Source organism: Astatotilapia calliptera, chromosome 11 (assembly GCF_900246225.1).
Source record: "Astatotilapia calliptera chromosome 11, fAstCal1.2, whole genome shotgun sequence".
NCBI classification, from domain to species: domain Eukaryota; kingdom Metazoa; phylum Chordata; class Actinopteri; order Cichliformes; family Cichlidae; genus Astatotilapia; species Astatotilapia calliptera.
The window spans coordinates 15,240,051-15,264,128 of record NC_039312.1 but is presented as its reverse complement, the minus strand read 5'-3'; the positions used below and the strand labels follow the sequence as shown (position 1 = coordinate 15,264,128).

Below are 24,078 nucleotides of genomic sequence, written 5' to 3'. Positions count from 1 at the left end.
ATTGCTCGGCCTGTTTGTGAAACATGCTCATCCTTCAGCACGGCCATCGCACACATCCTGTGCCAGACCCACGCTGTGAAGGCCCGGTGTAAGAACAGGAAGCTTTAGGTGGACAAATAAAGCTTTTATATCGGCTGTAAATGTATCATTGGCCACATAAAAATTTTTTAACAGTGCCATTATATTTGTATAATCACAGAATTATTTCCAAAAAACCAAAAATTACCAGGGTCAATATTATTAGTCCCCTTTTTACTGAGCCATAGCACAAACCACTGCTGTGCAATGATGTGCTTCACCTCTGTATTGTTCTATGCAGTAAAAGCAATTTAAAACTGAGGGTTATCTTCCAATTTACACACAATATAAAAACTTCAGTGGAGAAAACATCATGCCAAATACAAAAGACATCTGTTTAGACTTGAGAAAAAGAATTGTGGATGCTCACAAAGCGGGAGATGGATATACAAAGTTATCACAAAGCCGCCAAGTGTCAAGAACTGGACTGAGATGTATCATCAAGGAATTCAAAGAGAGCCACACAGTACAGAACAAGCCTGGCAGAAACAGGAAGCGAAAAAACTTCAAAGACTCTGTAAAGCAAACTAGTGAGAGATGTGTCTGAAGAACCCAGAACAACTGCCAAGACATGAATGAATTACTTAGCAAAGTCAGGACTGTTGACGTAAAGAAGACTATCACTAGAATTCTGCATATAAGTGGACTGTGACGTGGACAAGAGAAAGAAGACACATTCAAGCCAGACTGAAGTACGCCAAGGACAACCTGGAGAAAGATTATGCTTACTGGAACTGTGTCCTTTGGTCAGATGAGATGAAACTAGAGCTCTCTGGACACAGACACGCTGATTATGTTTGGAGACAGAAGGAAAAGACATACAATTCAAAGAACATTGCTCACAGTGAAACATGGTGGTGGGAGTGTTATGCTGTAGGGATGCTTCAATACACCTGGAACTGGGAATCTCATCAAGGTGGAAGGAACCATGAAGAAGCATATGTGAAGATTTTGAAAAAGAAAACCTCATGCAGGCAGCAGCAAAACTGGTTCTCGATGGATGTCTTGACAATGAGCCAAGACATACATCGCTCCTGCAGAACTACCTCCAGAGGACCAAAGTAAACGTTACTGGCTGGCCTTGGATCTTTTACTTAAAGCTTGTTCCTCTGCTGCCACAATTAGTGCCTCTGCGCTGTCTTTTAGTCCAGCCACTGGTAGTATTTAGACATTTATATTATATTATATTATATTATATTGTAACCTATCCCCACAAGCTGCATGTCTTTGGACGGTGGGAGGAAGCCGGAGTACCCGGAGGGAACCCACGCAAACACGGGGAGAACATGCAGCTTGTGGGGATAGGTTAATTGGATAATCCAAATTGCCACTAGGTGTGAATGCGGGAGTGAATATGAGCGCGAATGGTTGTCTGTCCCTGTGTGTTAGCCCTGCGACAGACTGGCGACCTGTCCAGGGTGTACCCCGCCTCTCGCCCTATGACAGCTGGGATAGGCTCCAGCGCTCCCCGTGACCCTGAAAAGGATAAGCGGAAGCGAATGGATGGATGGATATTATATTATTATTTTATTTAATAAAGACAGATACTCACACAGGAAAAGTCTAAAATTAAAGTGGATTACAGTTGTAGTTCAAAGCTGAAAATATTGAAAGAGTAAGACTAAACTGTCTACTCTCTAAATTCACACACACTTTGACTTCTTTCTCTGTTTATTGAGAGGAAAACAAAAAAAAAAAAGCCGTGACTAAGGCCAGCATTTGCAGGCAACCCTCTGTTTTAATAATGTAGATGTCACTTTAATACATTTCTAATCATCTGTGCCACCAGGTCAAAGTTGGTGTGAAATCTGCAGGATGGCTGTTTGGTTCAAAACAAGAAAAACTGTGTTGTTCATTTCGAACGAGGAGACCCGAGATAATGCTGATGGGTCACACTATGATTAGAGGGATAAGAAGGGAAAAAAAACACTTCAGGCTCCTAAAAATTCTTCAAAGGAAACAATCTCAGCAAGGAAAGTCTCTCCTTGTAACTCACGTCCAACACTGAGGCCATAGCCTGCAATGAGAGGCCAGATTTTTTTTTTTTAAGTCCTAGAAAATCAATTTTCTGAAAGGAGACCAAAAAAAAAAAAAAAAAAAAAAAAAGAGGGACTTGATGTAACAGGATAGAGTGAGTTCATTTTGAGAAACAAGCACCCCATCTCTTCAGCCAGCATCAGATCGGATCTCTGAAGAGTCACTGTGTGGTGGCACTTTGTTTACAATAATTAGGGCGAGGTATCACAGTTTGGCAACATGTACAAATAAAAACAGTTATCCTCGTGGATGCACAGACGGCTAAAGAAACAGTGTACCCCTGTAGCTTCAAAACACCACCCTGTTGAGTTTAGTGCTTGGAATAGATTTAAGAAACTGAGTGCTGACATTCAATATCCTTAAAAACATAACAAAAGTAATAAGCTTCAGACACAACGGTGAGGACTGCCAGGGATGTCTTCATTATTAGAGTCCAAGGAGGGAAACTAGAGAAGCAGCACCAAGCCACATAATGATGGGTATCACGGTGAGGTCTCCCTCAGGCAGGTCTGAGGCCTGTCGAATCCCAGCCTGAGGAGGGCTCAGAGGAGGTAGACCACAGAGAAGACTGTTTCTGCTGTCAGCTTTGTCCAGGTATGCTCTTGTGTCACTCACACCATCTGGAGATAAGGGGGGGGGGGAAGAAAAAGGAACGGAGAGACCTTGTGACACCACTCCCTACCACCCTCCCATTTACTTTTTAAACGCTGGATTTATTATTCAGGAACAATATTTCCATCCATATATTCCCCTTGCAGATTCGTCAAGCTATGTCTGTAGGCACTTGAAAGACAAATAAAAAGCTGAACTAATTGCTGTGGAACCCCCCCTGGATATATCAGGCTCGTAGAGGAGCGTGACAGCAAGAAATCAAGCTGTAGTGCAGAGCGGAAAGCCTCCATGAATCACGTTTGCATCCACGCTCGCGCGCAAGCACGCACGGCGGCGGCGACGTTAGTGGCTGAGGAATAATCATTGGGGAGGCAGTCCAAATTAATACTTCAGCCGAGGCCGCCTCGTTCTCCGTCATTAGGGCACATTACAGGGCCACAATATACATCATTAAACTAGGCATAAACAATTCATTAAAAGGCCGTTAAGAAGACAAGCTAATGTCACTTCTCCCTGTGGTATTAATAGACTGTAAAATGGCAGAGGGTTAAGGCAAAAAGGATCATTCCGCAACGACTATCCAGTCACTCATCCTGACTAATGGCTCTGCTAGTTGTTGTGGATTCAGTAGACGAGCCTACTCCCCCCCCCCCCCCCCACGCCTCCAACCCCAAATCACACTTAGACGACTCTCTTCTTAAGAAGCCCCAACATGATACAGCGGAGCAATTTCCATTTGTTTCGGCGGCAGTGGCGTGCTGTTCAATGAAGCTGAAGAATAAGAGAAAATAGAATATGAGCGAGTTAATGCCTTCGCAGCCACTTTGTTCTACAGTCAGACTGCTTACATCTCTGCTCCTACAGGATCAAAAATGAGCCACACACACTCAGTCATCAGCCTTCGGTTTATTTAAAACCTGGTGAAATTGAAGCACCGCATTTCATCGCGACAGAGACACACAATCTCTTTACACAACAGTGGCTTTCACGCTGCAGCGGAGGGAGCGCCGCTGCAGGTCCTCCCAGTTCATGGCACAAAGGTTGATCACATATCCAGAGTGGGAGAAGAGAGACTGCATATTCATTAGAGGAAGAAAAAAAGAAGCATAGGGCCACCTCAGAAAAATACACCAAACTGCATCACTGGTCAAACAGTGATGATCTGAGAGTGGTGCTCACTTTTTAAATACTTTGCAAATTAATGCTGTTGCAGATAGTTGCTGTACAAAGTATAACAGTGACAGTGTTTTTATTGTGGTGCAGTAGTTATTACTGACATAATTACATAATTACATGATAGCAGGTCTTCGAAATGAGAGCTTTACCTGGATAAATAACAATTTAAAAAAAAAAAAACATCAAAATGTATTAAAAATTTGGGTGGGCTGGGCAAAACTGATGCATTAGTGAAAGGCCTGGTGTGCCATACTGTTACCACACCTGTTTATAACAAAACTGGAAATAAACCAAGTATTAATTTCCCACTCTTATGCAGCAATTTAACCATACCCACACCAATAACAAGACTGGAAGATCGATATGTGATTGACTTCTGCGCAGCCAGGACCGCTCTGGGTTTAGCCTAGCTCAGCACAGAGACTGGAAGCAGGAACAGAGTAGGAAGTCATTTTTAAGGTGTTTAGAAAGGTAATGACTGTAGCTGCAGAACGCAAATGTCGCTGCCATATTTATTTCTTAAAGCTTAAACAACTGGCAGATGGGAAAATATGTACATTCTCTAACATCGATCACTGAGCAAATCTGAATTTCAGTCTTTTTTACGTTTCTGGAGTATTTTGGGTTACCGGGGGGCAGGTTGCTGATTGGTCTGTAGGCCCGCGTGATTTGAGGTTTAGTGGACTAGCATTGCACAAACAAAGGTAAACTAAACTAAGGCAAAGACGTGCATTCACTCTTACTGCTAAGTCAGACTAAAGGCATGTTTTCAGTCTTTATGCTGAGCCAGGCTAAAAACACATTTCCACTTCATGTTAGGCTAGGGTAAAGGCATACTTTCAGTCTTAGTGCTAAGCTAGGCAAAATACCAAAAAACCCAAGAAACAGTTCCCCAAATTGTATATTACCATTTAAACATCCACCAATAATGAGTATAAATAACATTTTCATTGCCGAGGGAAATATAAATAAACCATTTTTTGCATATATAGCTCTATATTTTGCAATAATTAACATGGCTGATATAAGGTATATGGCACAGAAACTGGTCAAATATAGGTGTGAGACTGATGACGACCAGATTAATGTGTTATTACTTTGGTTGAAGGGCATTAAAAAAAAAAAGAAGAAAAAAAAAGCGAAGCACTTCACCACAATCTAAACCACTTGGACACAACATTCAAACAGGAGCATAAGGCACAAATATTGACTAGTAGCATGTGCTTCAACTAAAAATTCAAGTTTGTTTCAAACACAAAAATGCTCTTCAAGCACTTCTCCCACACTGCAGCCTTGGCTTCATATATTACAAAAAATAAATAATCAGCAGCAGTACATTTTTCATACAATTACTGCAACATTCAACACTCAATAAGCTCTGATTAACGTCTCTGTTACGCCAGCGCAAACTGACGATTTGTGTCACGTGTGTGTTTGTTGTGAGCAACACCAAAGCCCGGTAACCTTAAAGCTAACTCAAGTCTGGTGTTACTTTCTGTAAAGATGTCCTTTGTGCTGGTTTCTGGAGTAAAACATGTTTTTAAAAAAAGTGACATTTAATGAACATGAGATTATATATAGCCCCTGAGTTTGAGGACAAATACTGAGGTCACATATCGTACTTACACTCGTTACACGTTAACATTACGTCCTCGGCTTAATTTACAGCACTCCTTCTCAGCGGTGGAATTTGATCGGAGTGGGTTATGTAGTCGGCTGCAGTCAGACAGCAGTGACAGAACTCAACAGGAACGACAACAGAAACAGCACTAACATTATGACACTGCAGAGGGCCTATCTTGCACTTTCAAAGAAGGTGTTCTGCATTTGCAGCTAATTTTAATGCCTGGGCCCAGCTCTCCAAGTTTCATGAAACTCAGCTTGTGTAAACTTGCTGACAGAAAAACAGCACTGAAAACACTCCCCCACCTGAGCTCTCACCTCGGCGGAGGAGCCAGTGACTTTCAAACTTGGGGAAACAAAACTTTAGCCTAAAGGCCCCAATTTGCCTACGCTGAAATGTTTACACAACCTATGAGGTCTGAACAAAACCAATTAGCAAGCACCCCGATTATTAACACTTTCTATTTCATTTAGTCCACTGAATTGTCTGATGTACTGTATACAGCCAAACACATTCAACTGCTTCAGCTGCAGATGACTTTCTCTACAGTATTCCAACAAAGGCCTCTAGTTAATAACTACCCCTGTATTTCTTACTTGTTAACACTCGGACTTAATATAGAATATTACTACATTCATCTGAAGTGTCTGATATGTGGTGACACATTAACAGCTGCCCAGGTAATACAGTTGGAAATTCTTTCATATTATCCTAGTAAAAATATTAACTGCTGGACCAAAAGCGCCTAACTGAGAGTTGGAGAGGAAAAGATTTTTAGATTTGTTTCATGTCATCTTAAATAAGATCTTCATTACTTCTCTGCGCTTTTATTTCAAAAGAGTCAGTGTGCATATCTTTTGAATTTGATGCCTTTAGGTGTTTTCTGTACTCCTGCAATTTTAGAGCATGTGGAAATGAAAACAATTTTTTTCCCCATTGATGGAAACATGCCATTGCTAAATCTCTAGTGCATGGACATTTAATGATGATCCTGCAGTTTGTAGCAACACATATTAACTTGTGATAGTCTCATTAAAGTAAAAAAATAAAAGAATAACACTAACCACAGTGCATTGCATCTAGTGCAGCTGTTTTCACCTTTAAAGCCCCTTTGAACACAACACCATCCACTATGATTCAATGAAAGTGAGTGAATGGTGATAAACACCACCGGAAAGACCTTCATGTACAAACCAGCCTGTTCATATTCCACAATCAAACAAGGCACTGACCAAGGCCCTGATATGTAGCTAATATTATTATGTGAAGTCCAGTAACAGGTAAGAATGCTTTGTGTTCCATTTGTTTTCCTAAAAAGATGCTTAAAAGAAGTTTTCTCTCAAATGTTGCTTTTTTCACGTGTGATTTCTAGTGGTAAGGCATATTTCCTTGCCGTTTGTTATCTGGCAATACATACTGTAAGTGCTGATTCATATTGTGGGAACATGTGGCAGCTTCACTGCAACAACCCTGATTTAAAAAACAAACAAACAAAACCCCCACCCAAAAATACAAGTGTCTTATGTTGTATAATCCTGCTCCTACAAATCTGTAGTCATTTAGGTTCACTAAATCAGTAAAGCCAGTAAAATCCTCCTCACCCAGTCCCACCGCTTTTTATACTGACCGCTAAAAGAAGATCTCGTCCGTGATACAAGCAGAGGCAGGTCTGCAATCTCCTCCTGCATCTGACCTGCCTCTGAATCACTCTGGGGCAGTATGTGCTGACCAGTACCTCCCTCCACTTGCTACATCTCAGTAGTGGGAAATGAGCCAATGCTGGGGTCACTGAGTGAAGCTTTTCTTGATGGCCACATTGGGGAAGAGGCCAGAGAGCTCCTGGACGATGCGCATGTCTATCTGTGAGCAGAAGGAGACGTCCAGGAGGACAAGCTGAGGACACGACTGGAGGAGTTTCTTCAGTGAGGCGGCGCTCACTGACCGTGTACCTGTCCGGCAGACGTATCACAACAGGGACACGCAGAAGGTGAAAAACACTTCACAAAAAACGCATAAAAAATAAAACAAAACACAGAGCTGTGAAATAAAAACAATGATATTTTTATGTCTGGCTACTTCTTAAAAAGGAAACTGCGTGTGTATTTTCTTTGTAAATGAAGTAAAGTTCCTCTCTGCCTGTTCACACAGATCATAGAGTCCAGACCAAAATCATTTGCACACCTTCCAGCGAGTCAACCACTGAAGCACATCTGAAATAACTAAAGAACTGACACATCAGCATAGCCTGACTAACACTGAAGCTACTGTGCTGTCAAAAACACCAACTTATGCAACTGGAACTAGAGTGTTACTGCTATGGTGTGCTGCTGTAACTTTGCTTACTGAGCACTACTGTATAGCAATATTAAGCTGATTATTTGAGTTTGTGTTCGAGGTTAACTTGAAGGTTTTTTTCACCCCTCAAATGCTACACTGGGAATGGGCCTGCTGTGAATATGATAAGTGAACGATGAGCTAAATCAAAAATGCAGTTGCCCAACTGACAAAGTCTCTTATAAAAAGTTAAGTTGTGGCTATGCTGCTTTGATGGGGAGCTTTATACACCAACGTGATGAAACATAAGTCATGACCGAATAACCACGAACTTGACACTCATTAACAAATGATTAATAAGGCAAACGTTTGTTTCCACATATGTGTGAGGGAGAGCTTACCCAGAATGTCGAGATGCCTCAGACAGGGGCAGCTGGCTGCCAGCTCCTCTATGTCTGAGTCGCAGACGGTGCGGTTGGCAGTGAGGAAGAGTTTGCGCAGGCGTGGAAGGCTGCGGGCGAGGTGTTGGAAACATCCCGTACTGCTCTGCAGCGTGGGACACCAGCCCAGGTCCAGTTCCTCCAACATCCTGAGCAACAACAGAGCCAACAAGTAAACTGGGGTGACGCAAGGACAAATTTGGATATTCACAGAGAAACCATGCAGTGTCTCTAATGTGTAAGTGTTTTAACAAAAACAAAGCAATCGCAGAGGAAACTAACACCATTTCATGTCCTGGACAATTTTACAACCAAAGATGTTATATGAGAAGAATCCTGAACTGAAAGCTATGAAAACTCCCCACCAAGCAAAAAGATGGTGGCAGGAGCAGAGAGGGGGGAGGAGCTTCCTGAAATCTTATTTTGGGGCAAAATTAGCACTTAAAAAAAAAAAAGAAGCTGTTATGAATGGTTATTTTGTACATGCCTGGAGTCCGCAGGTGTTATAAACAACAGTAGCTTCAAGTGACTACCTGCACCCTGAGACGAGCTCAGTCAGGCCTCGATCGGTCAGGTTTCTGCAACGCCACAGGTCCAGAGAGCACAGCGAGCGACAGCGAGTGGCCAGCATACTGGCTACAACATCATAGTCTTCGATCTGTAAGTGAGACAGGAGCATTTACTCTCTATACAATATGCAGCATTTGCAGCTCACAAGCAAGTTCCCAGAGGGACATTTGGACGATTCAGACCCGCTTTAATGTGCAAAACCACCCTCGTCGTATGCTGCAGTCGATTCAGATGTTATGATTTGTACACGTCGGTGTGAGCGATGTACGGGCAGAGGTGCTGTGATCTGTGCTCATCTACAACACTGTCACAGTCCCAGGCTTTTAAAAATGTGCCTTTAGGATAACGTAAAGGAAGATGATGCTGTCAGGATGAGTCAGTCAATAGTCTATCTAATATATTCTGAACAAACTTTTGAAATGCTGCGATAATAAAAAGCTGATTAGCGGCATCACCCGGCTTGTGGCTCGTAACCTCGCTTCCTCGAGAGAGCAAAAGAACAAAGCACTAACGCGGAATACTTTCACCGTAAAAAACAAAAACAAAATAGTCTTTCAGGAACTGATTTATGTTTGCGAGGCTGTTATTGTTCTTTGGTGTCAGGTAATGCTGGCCATATTTCATTGTTTCATCCAAAGATGAAAGCAAAGAAATGCAATTTAACAACTAAAAACAGCCCGAGCAGATAACTCAGCTACAAAAATGACAGCAAGAACATTTCTCAGAGTTAGCAGTGATGGATATTTAAACTCTGGCAGAGAGAGTCGCTGCCTTTATGCATTTCTCTTGCCAAATGTTGCATAACTTTATTTCTGATGATGACAGTTATGTCTTGAGAAAGACCACAAGAGGATTTTCTCATGTATTATATCAATATTTCCATCAAAGTCATTCAACTTTTTTTAGGGAGTTAAACACACACAGATGCCCCATCATTATCATCATGATACACTAAACATTTATTAAAATGCCTCATTAATAATTCTAAAAGATGTTAATAATAAAACGTATTGTACTTTAATATCATCATACATATCTGTCCACAACAGTTGCTGTATACCATTCCCCTCATATTCAATGAGCCATCATTAAAGGAGTAACAGGAGAATGACACCGCTCTCACAGAAGTCTACAACTACCAACCAATTATCTTATCTTAGCACAGACTGCACAAAGATTAGCCAGTGACCCCATGCCAACCACCGGCTGTTAGTGAAAAATGTGTATTCCCAGACTGGTTTTCAAGTGGTTGTTGGCGTTTGCTGTCACTGGGTGAAATTGGTACTAAAGAGGTACACGGTGCTGCACTGAAAACTTCTTTGGCCCCCAGCAAGTTGCCATGGTTGACTGTAGTTTGCACGGAAGAAGCTTAATGTCACTGCTGTCTAAACATGGAGCAGTAGTGAAACTTGGTTTTGGTCTTAAGACGCACGTTTTTCCAGATCTCATTAGCATTCTATGATTAGCGTTTGCAAATGGGTGTCTTCCATGCAAACACTAAGGTGAGCAATCGCAAAGAGTGCATGGTCAGCACCCTCTTTGCATCTGAATTCACTTGGCAACAGCCAGAAACCTCCAGTAATCACTCACTAACCAGTCAGGGTATACATATTTATCACTAGCCACTAGAGTATCCTAAATGGTGGCCAAATGGTGTCTAGGCCTGTGTGACTACAGCATTATGCAACAGTCACACTAAGAAAAACGGTGGTTGAGGTATGACCAAAATGATTGTGACCTTGTGCAATGACCTTGCAATCCTGTCACAGACAGGGACCAGGTCTTGACCACTCCCAGTCAGTTGCCATCTTCAAAGAGACTTTGGCGTGGCAAGATGGTGATAAGAGTGATTTGCCTATCAGTCTGTCAGCTGTGCTGTCAGCTTACTACTGAACTGGGTCAAGATGGCAATTACATGCAATCATTTTGTGTTAATACAGTGATTAACTTGTGACAAACTGTCAACAATTGCAAATGTGTTGCAGTGTACATACTCAGAAATCAATATTAACTACTTACAGAGTCGAGCGAGAACCTCAGAAATTCAACAGAAGCAATTCCTCCAAAAATAGAGACCTTGCTGCTTCAGGACAGCGATTTAACTGCAATGTGATATACTGTAGGTGCTTAGCAAACCTTGACTTTATGTAGGAATATAACCAGAACGCACACAATTGGCCACCAGCTGACTGGCTCACACGCTGACTGCATTTTCAAACTGTTTGTGTTCATAAATTAAACATCATTTACTTGAAACCTTCACTAATCAGAGTGATTCCAGTGAGTTTGAATCAGGCCACCATTGTTTGCAGACAGGATGCCTTCCATCAGACAACCTGTGCGATCGCACAAGTGGGTACTGCAACTACTTGTAATCAGTTTTTAATGCAAAAAAACATTAAATTCAATTATATAAGCACAGATTTTTCCCAGTTACGATAAGATTGCTGTCCTACTTTTACTCCAGTGTGACTAAGCCATTTGCCAGGGATCACAGGGCTCTCTTTCATCTTCCTATCTGGCATCTTTTAGACAAGCTTCCAAAATGAAAGGTAATAGTTAAGATTGTAGCTTTCTTTGAAACTTCATATGTGTGCACATTCTCACCCTCACACAGCTCCCCAGGTTGAGGTGTCTTAGCTCTATGCAGAAAGTCAGAATGCTTAAGATGGCTGTTTGCTGTGGAGGAAAGGAGAGACGGAGACAGAGGTGCACAGGTGAAAACCAGGTAGGTAGAAGGAGCAAAAGAGATTTAAAACACCGGTAGCATCTTACCTGAGTGTAAATCTATATATAAGATAATTTAAAACAACATAGGTTTTAGTAGCGGTAACAAATCCAGTCATGTCACCTAAAGTTCCCGTTTAAGTAACTTCCTGTCTGTTACCTGGCACACCCAGCACTTTCAGGATTAAAAGGTTTTTAATAAAGCACAGGAAACAATTTTTCCACCTCCTTGTGGAGTGAAAAAAGTGAAAACGGAGGCCTCTCGAGCAGCACTACAACTAGTATATGGAGATATCAGAATTCAGTGCTGCAACTGCCAACACATGCACCTCAGCGGTAGGAGAATGTGTCAGACATGAAAGTGAAAGCCTCTTGTCTGCGTGTGCGCGCGTGTGCTCGACTCGGTGTAAGGCATTTTTATAAGTGCCTCTCTCCCGTAAGCTAGCCATTTAATTAGAGCAGTGACAAGGTAATGACAGCTGAGATGTCAGGGCCTCAAACAGACACACGGCTCGCTCTGTCTGTCCGGGTGTAAACAACCTGCAGCACGCTGCCTGGCTCCACCGCAGAAACTCTACACTGTCTGTTGCCCACAACGTCACTCTGAAACATGACAAACACTAGAGAAACGCTGAGGTGCACCACCAAAACAAGGCACAGTGATATTACACATCAGACATGCCTGAGCTTGAATACATGCGATGTATATTCAACACCCTGTAGAATCAGAGTTTACTCAGTTCATCTTAAATCTTTCTTAAGGAGAAATCATTAGTTTTTACATTAAATGCACATTTTTGGGAAGTTTTGTTCAAACCTATACTATATGCATGTTTCAAGTGAAACAAAGGAGGTCATCAGATGATTAACTAAACACGAAAAAAATAAGATTAAAACATCTTTAAAACAAAATGATGATCTTTTTTTTTTTTATATTAGTTCAGTTACACAGGTGGACCTCAGACTTTATAAATGAGGAAAATGTGGTTTTAATTGCTTACAGATCCCCTATCACAGAAAAGTCATAAGTCATCAGTATGTTAATGCTGTAAAACCTGAGTTTCTGAAAGGGGGGAGGAGGCCAGTGGAGGCTGTTGGTAACAGTTCATGTGGCCTAGCAATGAAAGAGGTTATGACATGAGCTAAATCGGTTTGCACCAAGGCTTAGTGTAAGATAAAGGATTCGTTTGAACTGTGAATCATGCAAAACTACTCTAATACAGTCCAAGAATAAAAGTACAGAGTTGGCGATGAGCAGGTCCCCTTTAAGAAGATAAAAGCTGCCTCTGGCTGCTCTTTTATCTCAAGGGGTCGGCACAGTGGGCAGCTCCTCATGTTTGATTTGCCAGACGCCCTTTCTGATGCAAACCCAAAAGGCATTTTCTGCTTTATTAGATACAATTGATCAAATTCTGTTGCTTGAATATCAGGAAAAGTGACTAAATTCTCTGACCTTTCCACCGTGTGGAATCTACCTCTTGAAAATCTCTGACATTCTATATATTCAAAATACGAAAGATAATTCATTTTTTAAAAATCTTTTTGTAATTTTTTTATAACAGCTCAGCATCAATGGTGAATAAAACATTATATACATTTAGAAAAAGGAGCAGTCTGCAAATTATAAACAGCCAGGGTATCGGATATATCATTAACCAAACAACAATTTGACCTGCTCTATATTTAAACAAGACAGATCGAAGTCCACGCGAATCACTCTGATTAGTTTCGCAGAGACACTGTTTGCAGCGCATACCTCTATCTTTGTTCGGTAAAGCACCAGCCTGCGGAGGCGTGTAAGTTTTGAGATGTGCGTGAAGGCCTGTGGGGGGAGACGATCACAGGAGGACAGGTTGAGCTCCTGGAGTCCAGGACAAGTCTGGGAGATGACCTCGAGACAGGCTTCGTTCAGGAAGTGGCAGCATGACATTTCCAGGCAGACCAGGCTGGGACCACAGGCCTTCATGAAACTAAGGCGGGAGATTGAGAGAAATGAGTGACAAGAGGCCAAAAACAAAAACGAACAAAAAAGCCATCAATTCCCCAGTAGTCCTTCATCCTCTTCTTAATTTATTTTTCAATCAGTTACAGAAGAATGTGTAAACTGATTTTCTTTGTTTCAGTATGCTCCTCCTTGAAAAAGTGCTTTTACTTCTATTGCTACTTTCCAAGGTCATTTCCCTGTTTGCTGCCATTCGTGGCCCGCTGATAGTCTGACCTGCTGAAGCCCGTCAGGGTAAGGGCTCCACGGTTGCCGGTCCAGGACAGGTTGAGCCTCTGGAGGAGGGTGCAGCGGCTCTGCAGGTGTCCCAGGGAGGCGTCACTCAGCCGGGCCCAGTAAGGCTGCAGACTCAGCTGGGTGTACTGTAGCGGGTCACAGCAGTGCTGGTGCAGCAGCTTACAGCTCTGGGCCAGACGGCAGAGGTCTGGCAGGGTCAGGTGGCTCAGTATCAGCTGGATGAGCTGTGGACGGGAGTCGGGGGAGAGGGGTTAAGATAGGAGACGAGGAGAGGAGAGGAGAGGAGAGGAGAGGAGAAATGGTAAGATACGAGGAGGGTGAGAGACAAGACATGTTTGGTCTTGTAAGAAAACATAAGCAGAAAATAACACATAATAGAGAACATTAAAGAATAGTGGAACCTAGCAGAGAAGAGAAAATAGTTCAGTGTAGAGTGGAGAATGTTAATTGCGTCCCCTCTGTCAGGCAGATCTAAATAGTGGTTATCTGGGAGACACAGCACCGATAGCAGGATCAGCGGTGAGCCGGCTTGTTTTGCACCGCATTCGTGTGTCTCTCAAAGAGAAAGAATGGTTGTGCGTGTGTGTGTCACAGTGGATTAACAATACACTGTGTTCAAGCTGGTATCAGCTGACAGATAATAGCTATATTGTGTTTCTGAAACAAACACACAGCGGTTGTGAAGACTGCTGTTAATGGCAGTGGTTTGGATAGGAGATAAGAGAACAACTATCAAGAGTACTGCTGGTGTTTTGAAGCTCGCCTCAGACAACATGATACATCTGTATGGCATGAAAATGACTGTCTGTGAGTGCGAGATCAAGAAAGTGCCAGAATGGTTCAACCCGCAGTGTTCGTGTGTGACACGTTTTTTTTATTTTTTACAACAACAACAAAAAAGTGCACGTGTGCACACATGCTGAGCACATATAATAAGGAAAAAACTTGATGTGCATAAGGAAAGCTTTAAAACACTTCAAATAATCAGCGTTGCAAATGTTTTGTGTGCAGAGAAATGACTGCAGCACCTTCAACCTATATGTAAGACTAGTGCATGCGACTGGAACATCTTCAAAAAAGAAATTTTAGATATTGCAACTTTCAGGCAGTAATTGTAGAAGTAATGAGGACGGCAGCTGAGGAGTCAGGTTGGATCTCTGTGCTTGTCAAAATAGGAAGAGTGTGATAGGGAATGGTTAAACCTAATATTTATTAAAGAGGTACTGATCGAAAATACTCCTGTCTGTACCACTAAGCAAACAAGATCACATCTGAAAAATAAAATTTAAAAATGCAGTTTTATTTCATTGTGCGTATCTAAACTTTCAACCCAGGCTTGGATGACGCAAGCCTTCTGATTTGTTATTAAGGACTGTAATCACCTCATATGGCAGTTTGTCAAAGTAGCCATTTCCTGTCCTCTGGTGCTTGCCATCTCCTTGCCTGAAAGGACCTCCCACATCAGACAGCTCCTCTTCGCTGTCGCTCAGGTCACTGATGTCGATGATGGGCATTTTATAGAGAGCCAGCATAGGCCTCTCTTTTACCCCACGCAGGATAACAGCATCCAGTTCGGTGTAATAGTCCAGCAAAGAGCTGTTCACCTCTAGACGCAACAGGTTGGTTGGGAAGCCGATATGCTTTATTTTAGGGGAAAACTGGCGAGCCTGTGGAGTCAGCACCTTGGTGGGCTCACCAGACCACAACACCTCCCACCTGGACAACACAAAACATGTGCAAATATAAAAATAACATTCTTTAACCTATATAATGCTATTAAGACTACTTTGCACTACTCTAGGTACTCGTTGAAAGCAGCAGGAAAATACAGTCCTAACAATGTTCTTAAGCCTGTGTGTGGCATTGTGCACAACAGTGTTTGCCTCTTTATCTTAACATATTTCTAATAAGCAGAGACAGACGGATTTGCCCATATATGTTGTCGGATATGCCCCCATATGAAAACTGTCTTTATTACAGTAAAAAAATTTTTTTTAAAGCTGTGCGGTGTAACTTGTAAATTATGTTTTTACATAGCTTAGCAAGCAGAGCAGTTTTCCCTCTGTTGTTTGCAGTACTATCAGTACTTTATGCAACACATGTTCACAGGTTGTGAAACACATTGGAAAGTTACTAAATAACAACCCCATCATTGTCTGTTTTCAATATAAATCAAACATACAAATCAGGCATTTATAGTATTCTAAAGACTAATGATATAGTGATATCAAAACTTTACACTCTCTAAAAATCTGTATCAGGTCCAAAACTCCAGTGTTGATAAGATAAGATAAGATAGAACTTTATTAATCCCTCGGGTGGGTTCCTCTGGGAAATACAGAGACAAATATAAATAAAATATACAAAGGGGATAAATAGAATAAATAGGAATAAAAATAGAAATACAAGTGAATTGCACATTTCAAGTATTGAGGTCTATTGCACCATTGACTATTTACAAAAAGTATTGCACAAGGTATTGTACAGTGAGGTGAAGAGGCACTACAGCTTAGTTGTTCCCCCCTCCTCCTTTGTCCTCCTGATCATGCACTCTTAAATAGTGGGACTACTTTGAATGGCTTTTAGCAGCTGACCACATCCATATTCCATCAGAATTGTATACCCTGACTTCTGTCTCACTTCTTTTTTTGCTGGCTCCCTGTGTGTCTCAGTGGACATACAAATAATCCTTACAAGCCAGAGGTTGAGGCTTCAGAGTAAAAGCTGATACTCTGCTCTCTATGGTGTCAATGACAATGTACCCCATTTAGTAATCTTTGCTCTACACGTTTTTAAAAAAAATGTTTTCAATGAAAGGGGCAGCCAATCAGAGGAAAGCAGGCTTGTGGGTTTCGGACAGTAATGAACTGAGACACTGCACTGAGACACTGCACCAAGAGCAGGACCAAGGCAACATAAGGCAACACCTAACACGAGGCAGTAAACACCAAGCTAAAGCTGTAAAAAGTGAATAAAGATCCAGGCAAATCTTAAGACTTTATACAATTTTATCAGTTTAGTTTTTTCTAATCAAGGTAGCCTAAATCATTTATCTGCATGCAAACATGGCTAAATATGATTCAGTGCTCTCCTATACATAATACTGCGTCTTCAAGTCGGAACTAAGAAATTAAAAAAAGCTCAGTCTCTGCATATATGCAGCTCCACTGTGCAGTGTGACTCCCTTGACAATTAGCAGTTAGTGCTATAGCAGGTAGATTGTTGAAGAAATCATCTAATCATCTAATCTTCGTGATAAAGAATTGTAATAAGCTAATCCCATTGCATCCTCTGCCAGGTTTCTGGTAGTTTTCTGGTGGAAATTCTGGCCAAGCAGTACTTTACTCCATGAAATGCCAACTGGATTTTATCCAAACACTGAAGCCTTGTTATGTAATCGAAAACTGTGCAATTTACTGGTATTGTAAAGTTTTAGAAATGGCATAGTGTGGAGGAACTATTGTTACCTGACATCAGTAGGCGGATTCTGGGTGAAAGGATTATGAGAGCAGGCCAGGATCTGGACGATGGCTCCAGGGTAATAGGTCTCAAACACCTCCACTGCTGTCGGGTAGACGGGCTCCTCAAAGCCTAGCTCAATGTAATCCTTACTGTAGAAGCCTTTAGGAGTGCGACGAAAAGGCAGCGGAGCACTGGCACACTGTTCCCACCACGTCCCATAAGTTCTGAATACAGCTGTCTGGGTGAAGTCCCCTGAGCTGGGGTAGACGTTAGGCACCCCTGCCAGGTTCCACATGGTGTAAGACATGCTATTCTCACTGCCATAGTGGGAGCTGAAGTCCAAAACCTCTTTGGCGTACTGCTCCACCTCCACACTGACTGGCAGTACCGCTCTCTGGCCAGATTCCACAGCCCGTCGACTGGTCAGAGCCTCGCCTCGAGTTCCACTCCTGGAGCGCCGCCGCAGACAGATATAGTAAAACATGCTCAACAGGGTTAACATAGGGAACTCTGGGACTGATGGGGGCAGTGGGGAGAAACGGAGTAGGAGGATAACCCTCCACCTACGGGTAGAACATTATCTCAAGCGCTGGGGATGAACAAAGCGCAGGCTAGAAGGCTGGCTGCATGCATGACCTGTGGGTTAGGCAGAGACAAACGAGAGTGAGAAGAGCAAGACAGCAGGTCTAAGACACCACAGAGGGACCAATTTCTGCTTGGTCCCGATATAAACTTGATCATTTTGGATATCTGAATCCTAAATTTAAATGAAAATAGCAAGAAGCAAAAATACATTTTTGGCTGAATATAAATTGAAGGATTGTAAAACCAAAACAAAACAAAAAAACATTCCATGTGGAGAAAGCGCTACTTTATGTTGTGCATGATTATACTAATAAATAATCAATACATTCAATACATTTCTTTGGGGTTGTCATAAAAAAAGACCTGCTTTCAACATAAGGTTTTTACATAACAGGACAAAAGATAAAATCATCCACCCTGTAGCAGGTCTTAAAATCAGATAAATGCAAGGTCAGGAGAACAACATCACATGACATATGACGCATCCCTACTCATTTAACAAAAATTAAGCCAAAAATACAGAAGCAGTGTGTGAAAGACTAAGCACATGCCTGGTTTCAGCAGCTTTTAGAGCCCTAATCATCACCCATCCACCGCCATGCATTACTGGCAAATATCTCCATATTAGCTCGTCTGTTTAAAGGACACTGTTCTAAAAGTCTTGTGCTTTGTTCAGATGTAACTTTGCAAATCTAAGCTGAGCTGCCATGTGTTGTTTTTTTTTTTTAGAAAGAAGAGATTTTCTCCTGAAATCCTTCTAAACAAGCCATACTTCTTCCAATTGTACCATCAAGCACAGTCTGACCTTGGGATGCATCTGCTGGGAGATACACTCCAGGGAAAATTGGCAACGGTCTTCAATGTTTTTGCACTTTTTTTTCCCCACTTAGAATGATAGACTTCAAATTGTTTGGAAATGGTCTTTTAACCCTTCCCAGATTGATGGACAGCAACAGTTGTTTCTCCAAGCTCACTGCTGATGTATTTCCTCTCTAGCATTGTGTTAACACATACCTGGCTTGTCCGTACCAGTAACCTCCCAGAGCTTCTGCTTTTTCATTTGTTAAACAAATAATGATGTTGTGCAATATGTAAAATGTTGTTGGTTATCTGAGGTTATATTTGTTTAAAAGGTAAGACTTACTAAGAACCATGTTTTGCAATTTGTGCTGATATAAAAAATTACGTTAATTAAAAGACAGGCAGCTTCTTCTTACCATGACTATACATGTATACTTACTTTTACATTTTGATGCTTTCTTGTAGACAAATGATTCATTTTTACACATTGACAAATTACAGCAAGAAGCTGGATCTAATTTCTAGCGATTTCTTCACTATTTTAACCACTTTGACACTTTCTGAGAAGAAGACTTGCTTATTTAATGAATACTTATTCTGCAAACAAACCAAGCACTTCTGCAGCTGCCAATCTTCGAAAGGTATAGCCTTGTACCGCTGCTTGCGTGTGGCATTTCTTCATAACTACATGCGGTAGTTTGTGGTTAAATGAAACACGGCAAGACATTTATCAAACCAAAATGCAAACTGTAGAGGTTAAATCCATGTTAACGCTTGACACCATCAGAAATCGCTAGCACTGACTACAATATTCAGGTTTCAAGACATCCTGGTACTTAATGGTGCCTGGTAGCCGCAAATCAAGAGTGGCTACATGATACCAGAAACTTCTGGGTCTGGTGCCTGACACTCCTGCCTCACAGGTTTTCAGTATCACAGATTGACCCAGCTGTAGGCTGCAGTGAGCAGTACACGTTTGCCAGGGACATCCTGTGCTTATGTGTAAACAAACAAGTAGCCCTACAAGCAATAACAGGACACGAGTCCCCACCAACCCTATATTAACCGCCTTTAACATTAAAAAACAATTACATAAAAGCCAGTGATGTTTAGACAACAACCACGTTTTGATAAAACTAAAATATTAGCTTTAACTGTACACATGAAATACTAATAATACTGTAAAAAAATACTACAGTTCTGACAATAATGTGGCCTTATTAATACTGTACGGGAAGAGAAAAGGAAGTGTAGCGTTTTCTGTCTTGCCAATGTAACCTTTGATATTTCATTGTGCATTTGAAGCTAGCTAAACTAGCCCTCCAACCTTGCTACCTTTGAAGGCATTTCGACATTACATTAGGTAAACGAATTCTGACATACGTAAGCGTACTTTAAGCCAGCTGCCAGGAAGAAACTGTCTTTTCCCAAGTCCTTGTTCAATAAACTGAGCAGTCTCCCACAGCTAGTGCTGTCAGTGTTAGCTAACGATAAATAGTTAGTGTTAGGTAGGCAGCTAGCTAGCAGACACAGGCTGAGCTGTCAAAACATGAACTGTTAGCTTCCGTAATGGTTGCTGTGCAAAAACCGAGCGATCAAAGAGGACAAAATTTACAGTGAACGTAGATCAATGAATCCACTGACGAGGAAAAACTCTCTTCCTTCCATAGCCGTTCACAAAGATTTCAACAATCAAACATTCTTGACGTTTACCTTGTGTTGCCTTCAAGTAACAGTCGGCCAATGCATTAACTCAGAGAGCGCACAGCACAGTCAGCGACATAATCTGGGTAACCCTTCATCTTTGTGTGTTTTAAGTATTAGAGAAGTATCAGTATTATTAATACCACTACACGAGTTATTTCTACAAAACACGATGCACTGGGGCGAGGCTCCAGGGGGAAAGTAATGCAATTTGGAAGACTGCTGCTTTTTTCTCTTTATCATTGCACCAGTGCGGCACTAAATAATTGACTGTGTTCAAATGTCGTGAACAAATGCGAAACATGGCCAATTTTGACTGTTTTTGTCAAAACGTGTGATTAAACAGGACGCGGAAACCTAAAAAAAATAGAAGTTACGTATGAACTTTAAATGTCACACTTTAAATGTACAACAAATTATCAACATCCGGTCGGCTTCTTTTAAAGCAAAGGATTATGGGAAAAGTAGTTCTTTGGTTTAAAACAGACACTCAAAACATTCACCCCAGTTTCATGGTTTTTAATACATTTATAGATAATCCAGCGTAATGTGTATTAAAACATACCATTAAAAGAATGGAGGAGTATAATAAGATTTCATTCTGTTTCAAGGCCATTCACAAACAACATAGATGTACACTATATACACACACACAAAAATAAAAGGTAGAGTTCGGTCAGCAATGGTGAAAATAATTCTTCAGCTTATTAAACCTTGGAGATAAAAAAAATTAAAACAACTGAAAAAGATTTTTTTTTAAAATAAAACACACACCAAAGGAGAACCAGTCATGTAAACAAAGAAAGATATGAGGTATAAGGTAAGAGCTAATTAAACAACAAGGACCAAGATAAAAATGTATTCAACCTTTTAGACATATTTCAGCGTCCTAAAATACTAACGTAATGTAAGAAAACAGTCAAAGAGGGAGTACAGCCTTTCGCTCAAACACAAGAAAACACAAGCAAACGTGAATAATAACTCTTTCTCGTTGAAGGACCCATTTATTGGCAGGTGTTTGAGCAAAGGGGGTCAGAGGAGTTTAGGGAACACTGCTTGTTGCTCTGCTGCATCCAGAATATTGTTCCGCCATTGGGGCGTGTGGCAGTGGTGGCAAGGGGTTCAGTACTGGGAATGAGGTCACCCTGTACTGTCCTATTGACAGCAGGAAGTGGTGCAGCACCACAGCAAAGAATGCGATGTCTCTGCGCGCTGACTCTTCTCCTGGTCCCGTCAGGATGTGATTCAAGCCTCTTTGGACAGTGATGTTTCCAAGAAGTTCATTACTCTTGGCAGTATTAGTGCTTAGAGAGTAATGGAGCAGATTGATTTCTGATTTGCTCCATTAGAGCAGAAATGAGCTTAGTCATTTCTGCTCTGATGGAGCATGTGAAAATAGCAGTGGAGAGCTGGTCTGCTTTAGCTAGGACTACTTAGAAAGCCATTTTACTGAACTGCTTGGGGAGAAGTGCTTAAAGGTGGCAACCAGGAACCTTCATCATCACTATCATCACCACCAAAAATCTCCTGCTGGTGCTTTCTCTTTCTCCTGGAGCACTCTTAATCCTGCCGGGTGGTCTTGTAATTTAAAAGCACTTGAAAGCACCCGTGAAACTTTTAAAAATAAATAAATTAAAGGTACGGGAAAACATTTCTATAAACCTTTAAACATTTTGCCAATTTTCTCACATCTTCTCTTGGTTTTGTAATGCCACTTTATTTTTTAACAAGTAGCTGGTAATGTAGACATGGTGTACTCAAAAGGAAACAAAAAATAAAAAGCTAGCATGCCCACTGCATTTTCAAGAGTCGTAACTCTAATGAATGTACGCTACAATTTGTACAAATACTGAATATTATCTTTTGGGGCTGCCAGTCAAACTGAATGTTTTTCACATGCTAAAAGTCTCTTGTCTACAAAAGAGAAGTCTGTCCTCCACCATCTCCTCATCACCTAAACTCTTCAACGATAACAGACAGCAAACTTCAGCTGCACAGTTTGTTATGCAACAAAATCCATCAAGTGATCACAAAAAAAGAAAGAAAACTCGGTGTTTGCTGCTTGCTGTAGCGTCCTCATGGCAGTAAGTTTTTGGACTGCTTCAAGTGAAGTGTCCAGGAAGGACAAGTGATTTTCAAAAAAGAAAAAAAAGATGGTGCATGAGATGATGAAAGCGTCATGTCGAAGAAAAAGATGAAAATGTTTTCGCATTGCTTGGCAAACACTCCAAAGGCTATAAATACAAAGAAGAGTGAAGTCACAGTGGTGCTCTACAAAGGTTAAAGCAATTTGTGCTGAGCTATTGGTGGTTTAAGAAGTGTTTAATTTTTCCTGGGCACAAAAGCACACAGATCACACTTTTCATAAATCTGAAACTCAGCCATCTTCTTCAACTCGTGAAGCCCTCCTGCTGTAGATCGTTTGCTGGTTTTAAAACCAGCGGAGTAATAGACAAATAGTGATGTTGAGGGAAAAAAGCAAAAAACAAAACATATTCGCAGTTTGAAGACTCTTGATGGAAATCTGTAATAGACATCGAGGTTGAAATTATTGCTTCGTTATTGCATTAATATTAACTATGGGGAAATACATTACATAAAACCTAAAATAAATGTAGGTGCAACATTTTATGTTTGGTTTATCTAAGCGGACAGACACTTAAAAAAATCATGTAACTTCAACCAGAACCAAAGGCCACAGGCACAAGACCCAAAACTGCTAAAAAAAACCCCTCTAAAATTAGTTGCTTCTGATGTTCTTTCCTTCCCTATCTTCTATCTTATCCTATGCATTGCTTTGAAGAGTTACTTTCCTCCTGTATATTTGCTTCCTTTGATTTCACTCATTGGTTTCACCTGTGGTCTTTCTGCAAGTGCCTTGCTTTACTGCAAATTTTTCTATCAATCCAATAACAAGGGTCAGTATTGCAGATTCCAATACCAATACTTATACTATAGAGGCAGCTTATACAGGAGACAGCAGCATGATTTATGAGCTGAGTCAACATCAATTTGCAAATTATGAACACATTTTAATGACCACTAAATCACTGTGATTTTTACTTTGCACAATAATTAGTTGATAAAACAAATCACATCTTTCAGCTTTTCATGTATTTGGAAACTGGGTCTTTTGGAGAGCTGGAATGCAGCAGAGATGCAGTGTTCATCTCTAAAGCACTTTGGGTCAGCTTCTGTTGTTTAAATGTGCTATAGGCTATAAATAAAAAAGACACGGCAGTCACACAAAGGTTCAGTTGTTTATTATAGTGCAGGTTTAAGGCACATTTTTTCACTTCCAAAATAAAGTATACTAAAACAACCTCACACAATTCAGTGGGTTACAAACTGAGCTTAGGTGATAATGACAAAGTATCGATCCTATCGTGCTTGTACCAGTTTTGGTATCGATATTATCAATATTTGGATCGATCCACCCACCTCTACATTCTATCCTGTGTGTACATGGTCTGCCTGTGTCTGTAAATGGCCTGTATTTATATAGACGTAGTGTCTCCACGTCTGTAGTGGGATCATCTCTTTGCTCTTCATTTGGCTACCTCTCAGTTCTTGTGCTGCTTTTGGGAACTCTCTTTTGGACTTTGGGTACAATGTTTTTTGGGTCACCCCCAAAAAACATTTTAATTTATTGTCTCTGCTTGTCCCTGCTTCCTGCATTTGGTTGCTCTCTTGTACATTGCTACATTGATATTGCACATAAGAGAACATGTATTAATCATATTGAGACC

At 41.1% G+C, this 24,078-nt stretch overlaps 1 protein-coding gene across 5 annotated transcripts; it reads right to left on the bottom strand.

The window, feature by feature from the left end:
• Positions 1 to 3,614: 3,614 nt before the first annotated feature.
• Positions 3,615 to 20,619, bottom strand: fbxl4 (F-box and leucine-rich repeat protein 4). 5 transcript variants are annotated; one of them, XM_026184099.1, is made up of 9 exons: positions 20,339 to 20,619; positions 17,245 to 17,875; positions 15,160 to 15,493; positions 13,757 to 14,001; positions 13,295 to 13,508; positions 11,419 to 11,490; positions 8,775 to 8,899; positions 8,203 to 8,390; positions 3,615 to 7,476 (listed from the first exon to the last, which is right to left on the bottom strand). In XM_026184099.1, the coding sequence occupies exons 2-9, from the start codon at positions 17,739 to 17,741 to the stop codon at positions 7,313 to 7,315; spliced, it is 1,839 nt and encodes a 612-aa protein (XP_026039884.1). In that variant the 5' UTR covers positions 17,742 to 17,875; positions 20,339 to 20,619; the 3' UTR covers positions 3,615 to 7,312. The 5 variants fall into 5 exon arrangements, with proteins under 5 accessions (XP_026039884.1, XP_026039883.1, XP_026039885.1 ...); XM_026184098.1 differs by lacking the exon at positions 20,339 to 20,619 and adding an exon at positions 20,241 to 20,332; XM_026184100.1 differs by lacking the exon at positions 20,339 to 20,619 and adding an exon at positions 20,009 to 20,234.
• Positions 20,620 to 24,078: the final 3,459 nt, after the last annotated feature.

Excerpts from the sequence above, each read along its gene's own strand:
- fbxl4 (XM_026184099.1), bottom strand. The coding sequence starts at position 17,741 with ATGTTAACCCTGTTGAGCATGTTTTACTATATCTGTCTGCGGCGGCGC. Across the intron at positions 8,900-11,418 it reads ACCTGGGGAGCTGTGTGAGG|ATCGAAGACTATGATGTTGT; the intron begins GTGAGAATGTGC and ends TCTCACTTACAG. Across the intron at positions 7,477-8,202 it reads GAGGCATCTCGACATTCTGG|GTACACGGTCAGTGAGCGCC; the intron begins GTAAGCTCTCCC and ends TCTGCCGGACAG.